Below are 13,892 nucleotides of genomic sequence, written 5' to 3' on the forward strand. Positions count from 1 at the left end.
GCCGAAAAGTTGAGAACTACAGAGAACTGAAAAGAGAAAAAGAAGAGTTTTTTTCTTGAAAGTTGAAACAAGTAAAAGAAATATGTATTTTTCTTGAAAGTTGAAACAAGTAAAAAGAAATATACATAGCCTTTTTTTAATCTTTCTTGAAAAGTACATGCTCTTTACTTTTTCTTGAAAAGGTACATTGATTTCTCTTAAATAAGTACATGGTCTGCAGGGAGCCAGAGAAAGGGTTTTTAAAAAAAAAACAAATAAGTGTAGTTTTATTTAGTACTTAGTGTATATATATATATTAAAGTGTGTTAGTAGTCTTACGTATACTCAATAGGATTACATAAAATGGGATGAATGAAGTAATAAAGTTCATACCATTAAATTATACTATAAGTTAAATTAATATTTCCTTTTTAAATAGAGATTCTATTGGAAACAACTTTTTACCTTGTATAGATAAAAGATAAGATATTTATACACTTTACATCTACAAATTTCATTGTAAAATTATATTAAATATATTATAATTATTTTGTTAAAATTTTAAATATATTATTATTATTTTATTAAAATTTCAAATTTTAACACGTAATGTATAAATTTTAAATCCACGCAGACTAGACGATATAAGCTATGAGATTAAGAAGTAGAGTCCCACCAAAAGAAATGACAAAGCACAACTATTGGGAATCACTTTCCTTATCAAACATGTAACAAAGACAAAATAAGTTATGGACCAAAATTTAATTTTAAACATTGATAAGCCCTTCCAAGCAAAGTAGTCAATTTTTGGAATTATTATTTTATATTATTTTTGTACCAATGACACCATGAGGAAAGGCCTATATAATATTCCAAATTTTGTTTAAATTATCGTTCCCTTTTATCTTTTATATATATATATATATATATAGTGCCTGAATTCCCTTTTTCGGCTTTTCCACACTTGCTTAATACACTAATTCTCTTTCATATATATGTGTGTGTGTGTGTGTGTATATATATATATATAGATATATATATACAGTATTTCACATACAATATCATATCAAGATCAATGATCATGTTTTGCTAGATCACTGAATTCTTCCTATCAATACAAGCATTTAAAGATCTCGTCTTATTAGATCTTTTTATTCTCTCTATCACTTCAAGCTTCGAACTATCGAAATACTAAAAATTTAAGTATAAGAAATATTAAAATTACTTAATTCTTAGATAAAAGCATTATACCCAAACATTCTCAAAAAAATAAAAATTAGATAACATAAATTTTTCTATTAGAACTATAAAAACAATTCAAATAATAATAGTAAAAATATATGTATACAATATACATACACTCCTCTTCAATGTGAAAAATGAAAGCTCAAAAGTCTTCCAAGTAAGTAGAGTAGGAGTCAAAAAAACATCTCATCAGTCATCATCTAGTCAAAAAAAAAATTCTTTCTCACCTACTTTTCCCTCTCAAAACAAAAAACATCATTGTTTCTTCTTTATTTTTCATTCAAAGTTTATTGTAAGAAAAAAAAAACTCATCTTCCTTTGTTTAACAAGATGACATCAAGTAGTCAAAAAAAAAAAAGATTTTATGAGACCTACAAAAAGTGTAGGAATAGATTTTGATGATAAACCTTTATGGAATCATGTTAAAGTTATTTCGATGGCTCCAAATGGGGGTGGCAATAGGACATGGTGTTGTAACTATTGTTATAAAATTGTTACGGGATCATATAATAGGGTGAAAGCACATCTTTTGAGATTATCGGGTCATGGTGTTCAAATATGTAAAGAAAGTAGTGGTGATATATATGCGATTTTGAAGATGGAGCATGAACAAGCGGAAAGAAGAAGAACCAATGTTCAAGTTGATCCAAGAAAAAAAGCTGATTATATATCACTTTCGGAGGGGACTGATCTAATTCAACAACAGAAATGAAAGAGTTCGAGTAGTGGAGCTATCGGAAAATTATTCGGCATCTATGAGAGGAATACGGCAGACAAATTAGCCGCTAGGATGTTCTACGCACCAGGTTTATCATTCAACTTTGCCAACTCTCCTTATTTAAAAAAATATTCAAAGTTTCTAGCCAAAAATTTCATTCCCAGTTATATTCCCCCATCATATAATAGATTGAGTCAACTCTTTTAGCTCAAGAAAAAAACATATATTGATAGAAAGTTGCAACCAATAAAAGGTACATGGAAAAAGAAAGGTTTGTCGATTTGTTCGGATGGATGGTCCGATACTAAAAGACAACATTTGATCAATATAATGGCATCATCTAGTGGAGGCCCAATGTTTTTGAATTCAATTAATTCTAGTGGAATCGTAAAATATGGTGAATATATTGCTAACTTATTTATTGAAGCAATAGAAAATGTAGTTTCAAACAATGTTGTTCAAGTTATTACGGATAATGCAAGTAATATGAAACTTGTCGGTACTACAGTGGAGCAAAAATATCCTCATATATTTTGGACTCCTTGCGTTGTTCATTGTTTGAATCTAGCTTTGAAAAGTATGTGCCAACCTTCTGAAAAATCACCTCACTTTACTAATTGTAAATGGATTTTAGAGTTACTTAGTGAAGTGAGTAATTTAAAGAATTTTGTTGTGAACCATGACATGGCACATGCACTTTTTCAAAAACATTTGGATTTGTGTTTGTTGAAGGCTGGTGAAACAAGATTTGCCTCACACATCACTATGATCACCTGAATTCGCAAAGTAAAATCTTCTTTGGAAAAAATGGTCATGGATGATGAATGGAAGAATTATAAGGGGGATAAGGGAATTGAAGCCAAGACAAGTGAAATAAAATTCCTTATAATGAATGATGAAAAATGGGATAGTATTGACTATTTCTTGAAATTTACGGAACCAATTTTTGATAAGCTAAGAAGTGTCGATATTGATGGCCCAAAATTACATCTCATTTATGTATGTGGGACTCAATGATTAAGAAAGTCAAGAAAGTCATCTTTGAGCATGAGAAAAAAGATCTCATTTTCGGTCAATCAAAATTTTTTTGATACTATTCATGATATTGGGTAGATGGAACAAAAGTAACACACCTCTACATTGTGTGATACTATTCATGATATTCATGATATGCTTTTTGTTCAATAGTATGTTTTACACTTTTACTTGGTGTACTGAATATTGATTAGTAATTATGAATATCTAAATTGTGGATAGATATCTTTTTGTATCTCTTGAATTTTAATAATTGTAGTGTTTTCTTCACTTTTCACTTTGTTTCAACTTTCGAGAGTTACTATCCATGTTCTAAGGTTAGTTCTTCTTTCCAATTTTTATTGATTCTTTTAGTTATATTTATTCTGTTGTAATTTGTAAATGCTTTTAATGTTAGTTTCTATTTTGTTATGTCTTTGTAGGAAGAATAGAATAGTAATCTCATCTTGAAGAACGGAAGATAGGATTCTACAAAATATATGTAAGTTTATCACAATATATCTCTCAAATTTAGAATATCTTCATAACTATATTTTTATAATATTTAAATTTTTTAGCCGTATCCATACTCAGATTCGCACCCACGAATCTTAAAATTTGGATTTCGCCGAATCCGACTCTCGGATTCGCATCCGTCTGGATGCCCGCACCCGAGTCTGAGCAACTTAGGTTTATGCTGCACTTGTGGAAGTGTTTGGTCACTCTCAAATACAATACTGACAAAACTGTAGCATGTGGGAACATCAAGCACATGAATGACTCTTTGTTCTTTCTATTACATTCATGAAAAAAAAATCACTGGTACAGAACTAGTTTATTACCTGCACTAGGGTACACTCAGTCCTCTTAGGAGAGCTTACATCGCCCCTTAACCCAGCGGAGAAAATGTTGATGCCTCGTTTTGCATTGTCTAGCACATTTGCATCACATTTGAAGTCCCAGTTGAGTACCTGAAGCATCAGACGCAATGCTGCTGTACAAACTTTAACTTCAGGAATGGCAGCCTCTGATTCAGCTATTTTATTGGAGGCACTAACAGCAGCATCTTGTGCCCAGCAGTAAAACAACTGCACATTGGAAGTATAAAAGAAAAACTAGGAACAAAGAACTCTTGAGAACCATATGTAATTACTCAAAATTGAAGAAACTGCAAAACTGAACTGAGGGGGCTGATGCAAGCTGTGACCAAGTCTGAGAAAAACATCAGTGCATATGGTATACTGACTAACCTTTAGATATTCTAACTCAAAAGAGACTCGGCATTGCTCATGGAACTCCCTAGGAAGAGCCATAGCAGTTGAAGTAGATGGTGAAAATTCAGATACCTGAAAGAGATGCAGAAAAAATTTAACAGAAATTTTTTTGTAATGAACAACTGAATTTGATTCTACCACATAAAAGAGAGTAAATGTAAAATAGTAGTAACTGCTTTCATTGAAAGTTATAAGATATCACATGTGTGATGTACCAAGGATTCCAGAAAGTTCAATCCAATGAACTGCACATCAAGACCATGGCCACCAACTATCGCCTGTCTCACCTGTAGTAAAACGAGAATAAAGATCCTATGCATCGAAAAATGATTTAGCACATTCAATTTGATAAAATTGTTACTCATTCTATGTAGCATCAAAAGACACAACTTGACTAAAAGCAGTCTTAAGTAGGCATTTGGATAGATTTGGTGATTTGAAAATAGTATTTGAAGTTAAGTTGGAAAGGGATATTTGGAAGTTAAGAGCACAAAAATAAAGGGGAGGAGGTACTGTCCCTCTTCATGGTATAAGGCTATGGGCCTCATTCTAGGAGATATTTCTCAATTTACTGGAATATTGTGCCACCGAATATGCTCTTGCGACAATGAGTGCTATGAATGTTGCATTAATGCTCTTCTCAAAATTCCTTGCTTGAAGTTTTGAAAAGTATCCATGATGTCCTGCTTACCACCTCCCAGCATTTCACAAGACATCCCATTGTGAAACCGTCAAGGCCAGGAGCTTTATCCACCTCACATAATTTTAGGGCTCTTAAAACTTCTTCATCAAAATTACCTTCAAGTAACATATTATCCTCTTCTGTTAGGACTGGGACTTGCATATATTGGCAAGTAGGTCACCACTGATGGTTTCTGTATACAAGCGTTTATAATAATAAACAATTTCATTTTGAATTCTATCTGGCTCTTCAATGATGGCTCCATGAATCATGAGTTGGTCTATGTTGCTATACCTTCGGTGAGCTTTAGCCATCTTGTGGAAGACCTTTTTATTCTTGTCCCCTTTCTTCAATCAAAGGGCTCTTGTAACGACCCTCAAAATTAACTAGGATGAACTAGAGTCTCACGTGGGTTTCTTGAGTTAATAACTTGCTAAATTAAAAGGAGTAATAGTATCCAAGGGCAAGCTTGAGTGGTTTTTAGGTCAAACGTCAAGGAACGATCAAGACGTTCGAAACTAGTCTTTTGTGTGCTAGTGTGTTCTAGTGTGTTGTTCATGTTTTAGTGTGTCGTATGGAGTCCAAAATTATGGGAGGTGACACTAGCATCTAGATGGTCGTGTTTAGGGTCAAAACGTCTGAGTACAACTCCCCAAGGACCTCCATAGTGGTTTCGTAAATTCCACCCTTGGCTAAATACATGAGGGGACAGTTATTTTAGGTTATTTAGGGTATTTTAAGTATATTAAAACAACTAAACCCTCACTTAGACTCAAACATGAAAAGCAAACCCTTCCCTCCCAAATAGATTAACTCAAGAACAGCATGGAAGGTTTAGGGCAAATTCAAGTTAGGAGAACGGGTTTCAAGTGATTTCTTCTTCAATTTTTTTGGGCTTCCTAATACTAAGGTATGGTGATCCTTCATTCTTGAATAACCTCTCATTCAAGGAGTCCAATTCAAAGGTTTTCAAAGGTGTATCCATGATCAATTTTCCCAATTTATATTCTATGCATGGGTTCATTGTTAAAATGTTTCTACGTCATGATATTGAAGTAATAACGTAAAAATCCATTGTTGTGGACGGCGAGAGGCGACAAAAGGCGACAAGGGCCTGCCACGCCACGCGGCGAGCGGCGAGGCGCTCACCTTTTTGAATAAAGACGCCAATTAATACCAAAAATTTAAAATATTTAATTGCATATTTTATCTAAAATCTTAATAGCAATAACACATATTAGCAAATATTCAGCGATGGAGAAGCCGATAGCGATGGAGAAGCCAAGAAGAGAACTGGAGAAGAGAGCGAGGGAGAAGAGACAGCGATGGAGAAGCCGAGAAGAGAGTCAATCGAGAGAGAGAGTAGCGATGGAGAAAGCAGAAATTTCAAAAGTATAAAAAAAACCCTAATTTTGACTAATATTGTTAAGTCAAATATTTTTAATTAAAAAGGCGACGCCTATTCTGTCGCCATTGTGTCGCCACACCTCGCCATACCTCGCCATTTTAATCTCGCCTCGCCTTAGTAGAGAATGGCGAGGACCCATCGCCTCGCCTTGCCTCTCGCCAAAGGCGAGGAGGCGCTCGCCTTTTGTAACACTGGTTGAATCAAGGGCATTCAGATGATTGCTTAATGGAGTTCCTTTAAGAACCCATGTTTTGTGCAAATCTCCTAAAATTGGCTTATGAAGTGAGTTTTGTGATTATGGTTTCATGTTGATAACATTGCACTTAAATTGAGTAGTATTGTTGGTTCCTATTGTTATCTATTGCTATCGATGCCTAATTATGATGAATTCTTAAAGAATTGAGAAAGGATGATTGGCTTGGGTAAAGGGTAAGTTGATCTAAATTGTCCTAGTTCTTATTGAATTGCTCTTGTGTGGTATGGTCCACTTATGGTGGCGGTGTTTAGCTATTGTATATGTTTATGTAGGTGTATTCTGATTATGGCCTTGAAGGCATTGAATATTTAAGTAAAGTAATGCTATGATGCATATGTATAGAGATGTATTATTTAGTTATGCATGTGATTCTTGTAGTATGATCATTGGAGTATAATGTGAATGTGAAGTATGTTTGTGTATGGATTATGATGAATGTCGTATGAGCATGTTTAGAAGACAACGTCAAGAATGATGGTGGTTATGTGAAAGGTTTTCTCATATATACACTCACACACACATGAATGAAGGAAGGAAGCTAATGATAACGTAATGAATGTGGGTCTACTGAAAGGTTTTCTCAATAGAACTCCGATGAATGAATGGGGGTATTGGGTGGATACTCTTTCATGAGTAAAGGTGGAGTATCTATAAGCAATCTCAATATTCTTAAGAGCTTTCCAATGAATGAATGATAGGTTGGAATGAGCATCCTTCCGTGAGTACAGGTACAGTATTTAGTAGCAATCCCTTAACCTATAGTTAATGAATGTAATGAAAGTCTAATTCTCAGTGAGGATTAATGCTTAGCACCGAGAGGATATGAAATTTGGTGGATACTCTCCATGGGTAGAGGTGTAGTATCTAATAGCAACCTCTTGAGATGGGTACTCTCCATGAGTAGAGGTGTAGTATCGAGAAGCAATCTCCCCATCCCTTAGTTATGTGCCCACATAGGACTAGCTAGTGGTTTTCCATGTAAAGGCTAAACGAATGACCCTACCTTAGGCAAATGGGGATCCCTCATCCAGTAGGGGTTAATAGCGGGATTCCATGTTAAGCTCTCTTGGCCTATGTCGGTCAAAGCTTGCCCCCACAAAAGAATGTAATGAACTAGGTCCTTCTAAGGGTGTACTACTTAGGGTAGGTGGTGGAATGGGACGCCATCTATGCATTGCACAAGTAGGCATTTGAAGGGAGTTTTGTTGTGTGCTTATAATGTTAATGAATGAATGGGTTTCTATATGATGTTAATGAAGCATGTTGGTCTTATGTCTAATGTTAATGAAGGTTATATGACTTGTTGTGTGATGTGCCTAGTCTAGAGTAGTTCTAACGAAGCACTAAGTGGGAGTAGTAGAATGGGATGTTGTTTTTACATTGCACTAGTGTGACTTAGAGTAATCCTAGGGGATGGTCCTAATGGGTGATGTCGTAAGACTTAAAACCCATTCCTACTCCTTTCCACCCATTCGTACCACTCCGACTTGCCAGTATCCCATCAGGTGATGTCGTAAGACTTAAAACCAGTATTAAAGTATATTCTATTTTCCTCCATCTTAGAATTTCAGGGATGATTGAACAATAACCAAAATGGGTGGCTATTGGTGGCTTAAAAGAAAAGGGCTAACTCCTACTAAAGTTGCCGTAGAGGAGGGCTTCTACTCTCCTAGGAAGTAGGAGAGAGAAAGGTCACTGGGAATTGCGCCTGGGAGCTTTTTATTTAAATTTGGTGCACTATCCCAACTGCAGAATTATGGTAAAAGGAGGAGATAGTGCATCAACACAAGGAGAAATCTATAGTGGAAACAATGGATTGCTTTATAATCATGTTTTATGATGTGGTGTTAGAGATGTCACCTTTACAATACATTGTGGATGTTTCAAGTGGAAAACAAGTTTCAAAGTTTAGGTGGAATTTGAAAGTTATGATAAGTCTGTCTTGTCAGTTGTCTAGTTAATTCACTTTGAGAAAGTACATTACGTAATTGATTTATAAAACACAAATCATGAAACTGTCTCGATTTCTCAGTCAGCAAAAATTCTAGCAGTCAGCAAAAATTCTTTAAAGGAAGCAGTCAGCAAAAATTCTAGCTTTAACATATTAACAAAGAAAATAAGTCTTCAGACAAATGGACAATGCAAGACAACCACGTACTTGGACCAGAAATATCCATTAAATATTGAAATTATAAACTTGAAAAAAGAATGCGACAGACCTCAAGGAAAAATGTCTCCTTCTGAGCTGCACTGAATTCTATCCTACACATGGGACACAAGAACCAGACATAAACGACTTTTAAGTACCTATTACTTGCAAATTTATGATATCATGTACACGAAAGCTAAATTAAGGAACTGCTCATATCAAAGATAATACTTGTGTTGGCTAAGCACATGAATACTAACCAAAGGAAGTGATAATCATAGCATGCTAGAATTAAAAGATAAAAGATGCCATAAAGATAAACTTGTCATTTTGAAGATTGAAAAGTCCCTTGCACCCCCCTTGAATATAAAACATGGTTTCCTTGTATGATTTTTAACTTATCTAGCCGAGTCTCCAGGTTACAAAGATTACCCCAGTTATTTCCCTCGTAATGTATATTTATTTAATTCTAAGCCAGAAATCACAACCACAAGAACAGATTTATTTCCCTTGCTGAGGTATACCACCGTCATCCATACACATCTTTTAAAACTAAAAAAAATCTGTGAGGGCCAGTGGTGCCTGGTTAAAAACTCGGTGGATAATGGGCTCAACCCTCAACCTTCCTCCAATTAAATACCAGTCTTTTGACTGTGGCACGGTTCAAAACAGTGACATTCACCTAACACACACATCACGCGCTATGCTCTTACCACTAGACCATGTCTCAAGGGGCAATCTCCATCTGTTTAATCACAAAACCTCGGTAAATCAAATATAATTAAATCACAGAAGTTACAGTATATCAAAAAATATAATGCATACATGTGTGTGTGTATACAGAATTCAGCTAGTTTAACAGAATAAATATACTACATTTGGAATCACCTAACAAGACGCGTTAGCAGTACATTATATGACCCGTGAATTATGATCTGCTTGACTACAAATTTCCAATATAGAGCCACTTACCAGCCTCTTTTTATCAACTGGGCAGCTACAGATGCAACTTTTGCTTGAACATAGCCCTCAGGTGAACTAGCATGTTGTATAGCAGAGTGAAAACAAAAGCTGCAGTAACTGACTACATTTTAGAAGAATACCAGAGCAGAAAGATGTATTGTATCATTTTTCCCCCTTTTGTGTGTGTGTGTGGGGGGGGGGGGGGGGGCAAATTCTTGACAAGGGTGGGGGAGTTCAATATCTTACAAATATTTTGGCATTGAGAGAAAGATATATAGACATAACAGAAAGCCTAAGCTATCTTTTTTAGGAAGGTAACAGTTAAATCTATATATTCGCAGGTATGCTACATCAAAAGTCTCCACTCAAAAGTGTAGATCTTACATATGATTTCCTATACTTTACTAGATTACAACCAGTGTATAGTTTTATAAATGTCAACAGCTTGATCTATCACTACCTGTTTACACCGAAAATAATACAGAGCTAGAGAATTCAACTTAAATTTCTGAATGTTGCTCTGCTACTCCTCAAAACACCTTGATTTCTCTTCATCCATACTAACCCCAGCATATGCTGGTAGACAATCTTCCAGCTCTCATCCTTCTCAGCTGCATTGACATTCCTATTCCAACACTTCTCCACTTCTTTTATGTGTCCTGACTTCACCCATTTGATTTTCCTCGTATTGATTAAAGTCTGCCACAACTGATCGATCTGCTTGCAATGTAAAGAGAGATGGTTGATCGTTTCTACTTGTTCTTCAAAAAGAAACATCTAGAGCAAAGCTGAAAACCCTCTTTTGTTCAAGTTTTCATTAGTCAGTACTTCCTCATTAGTCAATAGCCAAGGCAAGAAAATTTACCTTGTAAGGTACTTTGGTTCTCCGTGTCATCCTCCATGGCCACTCTATCACTTGATTTCCAATGGAATTTAGATAATTTAGATATCTGTAATGCAGGGTTAACAGTGACATTCCCTTTTTTATTTTTTGAGAATGTAACATTTTTTATATAACTATGTGTTATGACCCTAAAAATGAAATAGGATGAACTAGAGCTTCACATGTGTTTTAGAAGTTGGTAACTTGTCAAAATGTTCAGTTTTGACTTTTAAAATCTAGTTTGAAGAGTTTTGAGGATGAACGTCAAGGGACGACCATGACGTTCGGGAACTAGTCTTGTGAGTTCATGTGTCTTTTTTTGAAACTGGTAAAAGTGTATTCCTCAGCATTAAGGACATGCTGGACACCATCAAAAAATGTTGGGTAAAAAAAAAACATAGCAACTAGAAAACAAGATACTTACAGAGAATATTAATAAATCTACAAACTGATCTATATCCTCTAAACCTACTTCTTTACACCAAAAGTAGAAAGATAATATACAATTCCATTTTACTTTCTGGATGGAATTGGATCTACTTCATAACACCTCCCATTTCTCTCTCTCCAAATTGTCCACCAGATGCATTGCTATCAAATCCCTGCATTACTAGTATAAACAGGAAAGGAGACAGAGGGTCACCTTGTCAAAGATCCCTTTCAGAAGCAAAAAAACCTACAAGTTCACCATTCACCAAAACAGAGAACTTGACAGTTTTAATGCAAAAGTCAATCCATTTTAATCATTTCTCACCAAAGCCCATTTGACTGAGAGTATTCAACAAGAATCTCCGGTTGACATGATCATAGGCTTTTTCTATGTCTAGCTTACATATGACACCTGCATTTGCCCCTTTAAGTCTTCAGTCCACACACTCACTAGCAATTAGGGTTGCATCCATTATTTGTCTTCCTTTTATAAATACCATCTGATGCTTGTTAACTAAATTGTTAACCACCTTCTTGAGTCTTTCAGCTAGTATCTTTGCCACAATCTTATATATTCCACCTATGAGACTTATAGGTCTGAAATCTTCCAACTCTGAAGCTCCAAACTTCTTTGGGATCAAGGCTATGAATGTCGCATTGAGGCTTTTCTCAAACTTCTGATATTATTCATAAAAATATTGGAGAGTCTTCAGGATGTCCTCCTTTATAAGTTCCCAGAAAGCCAAATAAAAGGACATAGGGAATCCATCCGGCCCTAGTGCCTTCTCAAATGCAAACAATTTAATGCCTTCTAAGATTTCATCCTGTTCAAATCGTCTTTGTTGCTCCTCTTGTTCTTCTGCAGATATCCTTGCAGCTTCATGTAACACTAATTTTGGCCTCCTTATATAGGTTCTTGTCGAATCTGAATAGCTTCTTTGATCTCCTCTGCATCTGTCACCTCTATACCATCCACCTTCAAGTTATCTATGGAGTTTACCCTTTTGTGTGTTGTAGCTATCCTATGGAAGTATTTTGTACTTTGTCTCCATGTTTCAACCATTGTATTCTTGATCTTTGCCTCCAAGCTATGTGAGTTCATATGTCTATGTGGTTTGTAATAGTTCCTAACCTTGTTTGAATGAGTTCAGTGAGTCAACGTCAAGGCACGTGCTAGATTCAATGTTAAAATACCTTTTGAGATGTTAGTTGAGGGTGCAAGAGCATGTGCCAAGCCAAGGAGGGCAAGCCCTAAGCCAAAGGCCAAGGCTGCCCAACCTTGGCCAAACACTGCCCCCATGACCATGGACCACTTCATGGCCCGTGGTCATGACCACGGCTCGTGAAAGTGGCCGTCAAGGTCAATTGGTAGCATGCCAAGCAAGGCCACTTGGCCAAGCTACCGCCCCAAGGACAATGGGCACCACCACGACTCGTGGTGCCCTAGACGGTCCGTTAAGTCTTCCTTGAAGATGCCTTGGCCCATGAAAATGGCAAGCTCCAAGAGGAACTACTGCCCAAGGGACCACGAGCCGTCCAAGTGGTCGTGGACCCCCTTCACAAGCCATGAAAGGGGGCGTGGACCCTGACAGGGCTTGCCCAAAGTTGGGCTAGTTAGGTAATTCCTCTTTTTAAGGGTTAGTTTTAAAGGGTTTATATATATATATATATAGTTTTAAAGTCTTAAAACCTTCCTTTAACTCATTATTTTCAAATACACAAAATCAAAACATCTAAAGTTTTTCTCTCGATATTTTTTCCATACTTGAGCAAGAAGAGGAGGAGGAAAGCTAGGGTTTCAAATTCAAGGACGCCTTCACCAAATTTCTTCAGCATTCATAATAAAAAGGTATGGTGACTCTTTATCTAGGGCCAGCTTTACCCTAGAGTCATTTTCAAAATGGTTTCCATGTTTTCAAAGTGATTAAAAACCCCAATTCTTCCTCAAAACTCATGGTTTCTTGCATTAAATGATTTCAAAAGGTTATTATGATTATATTACTGGGAAGTGATGATTTTAAGGTGAAAAACTCCATGAACCCATGATTTCCTTAAATTCCTAAATTTGGATTATGAAGTGGGTTTGATGAGTAATTATGTGTATTGATTGTATTATGCTTAGATTGGATTGTATTAATGATTTCTGTTGTTATCTATATCTATATATGGTGATATTGTTGGAGAATTGAGTAATGGTGATTATGGCTTTGGTGAAGCATAGGTTCACCTAATTCTCTTGTTATATTTTAATTGTTCTTGTATGGTTTGGTCCACTTATGGTGGCCGCGTTTGTTTATTGTTTATGTATTGTGATCATGACCTTTAAGGCATTATGTGGTGAATTGAGGTGTTGTCTTAAGGTGTAAATATGGGTATGCAACATGAGGGTTGTGCGTTGTGATGGAAGGTATACTCTCTCTTAATGGGTATGTGTGTTGATGATAGAATGTGAAGGACCTCTATATTGTGATATTATATCTTGATTGGTAGACTTAGGTACCTCTCCTTGATGTATGAAAGTTGTTGAATGTGACCTTTTCACTTGGTAGGCTTAGGCATCTTTCTGTTGAGTAATGAATGTATGAATGTCTAGAATCGGTAGACCTAAGGATGGTGCCCTTCTATGAATGATAAATGAGGCTTGTAGGTTGTGTCTTGAACAGGTAGACCCAAGTATGGTACCCCTTCATGATGAGTCTATATCCCTAAGTGAATGAAAAATCTTGAAGCAGTAACCCTAGGATGGTGCCTCCTTCGTGTATGAAATGATAGACTTAGAGATGGTGGGCCGTAACGGTAGGAAACCTTCTTGAAGAAAGTCAATGAGCTATCCTTAATGAACCTTGATCGGTAGACCTAAGCATGGTGCCCTTCTCGGTAGAAGTACTATGG

General features: G+C 36.0%; 1 protein-coding gene across 10 annotated transcripts in view; it reads right to left on the reverse strand.

Annotated features, from left to right (window-relative positions):
* The window catches only part of LOC101259130 (uncharacterized), a 72,042-nt gene that overhangs the window by 44,635 nt on the left and 13,515 nt on the right, over window positions 1-13,892 (reverse strand). For 7 of the 10 annotated variants that reach the window (XR_011213508.1, XR_011213510.1, XR_011213509.1 and 4 more), the window contains exons 5-9: window positions 9,698-9,796; window positions 8,796-8,838; window positions 4,446-4,517; window positions 4,207-4,302; window positions 3,799-4,044 (exon numbers count right to left, since the gene is read on the reverse strand). Coding sequence is in view for 4 of the 10 variants with exons in the window: in XM_010315826.4 (XP_010314128.2) it covers window positions 3,799-4,044; window positions 4,207-4,302; window positions 4,446-4,517; window positions 8,796-8,838; window positions 9,698-9,796 (556 nt within the window). In the remaining 6 variants the exon portion in view is untranslated. The remainder of the gene's footprint in view (window positions 1-3,798; window positions 4,045-4,206; window positions 4,303-4,445; window positions 4,518-8,795; window positions 8,839-9,697; window positions 9,797-13,892) is intronic. The other 3 variants (XR_011213511.1, XM_069292774.1, XR_003244721.2) reach the window with 2 other exon arrangements.

This window comes from Solanum lycopersicum, chromosome 12 (assembly GCF_036512215.1).
Source record: "Solanum lycopersicum chromosome 12, SLM_r2.1".
Lineage (NCBI taxonomy): Eukaryota > Viridiplantae > Streptophyta > Magnoliopsida > Solanales > Solanaceae > Solanum > Solanum lycopersicum.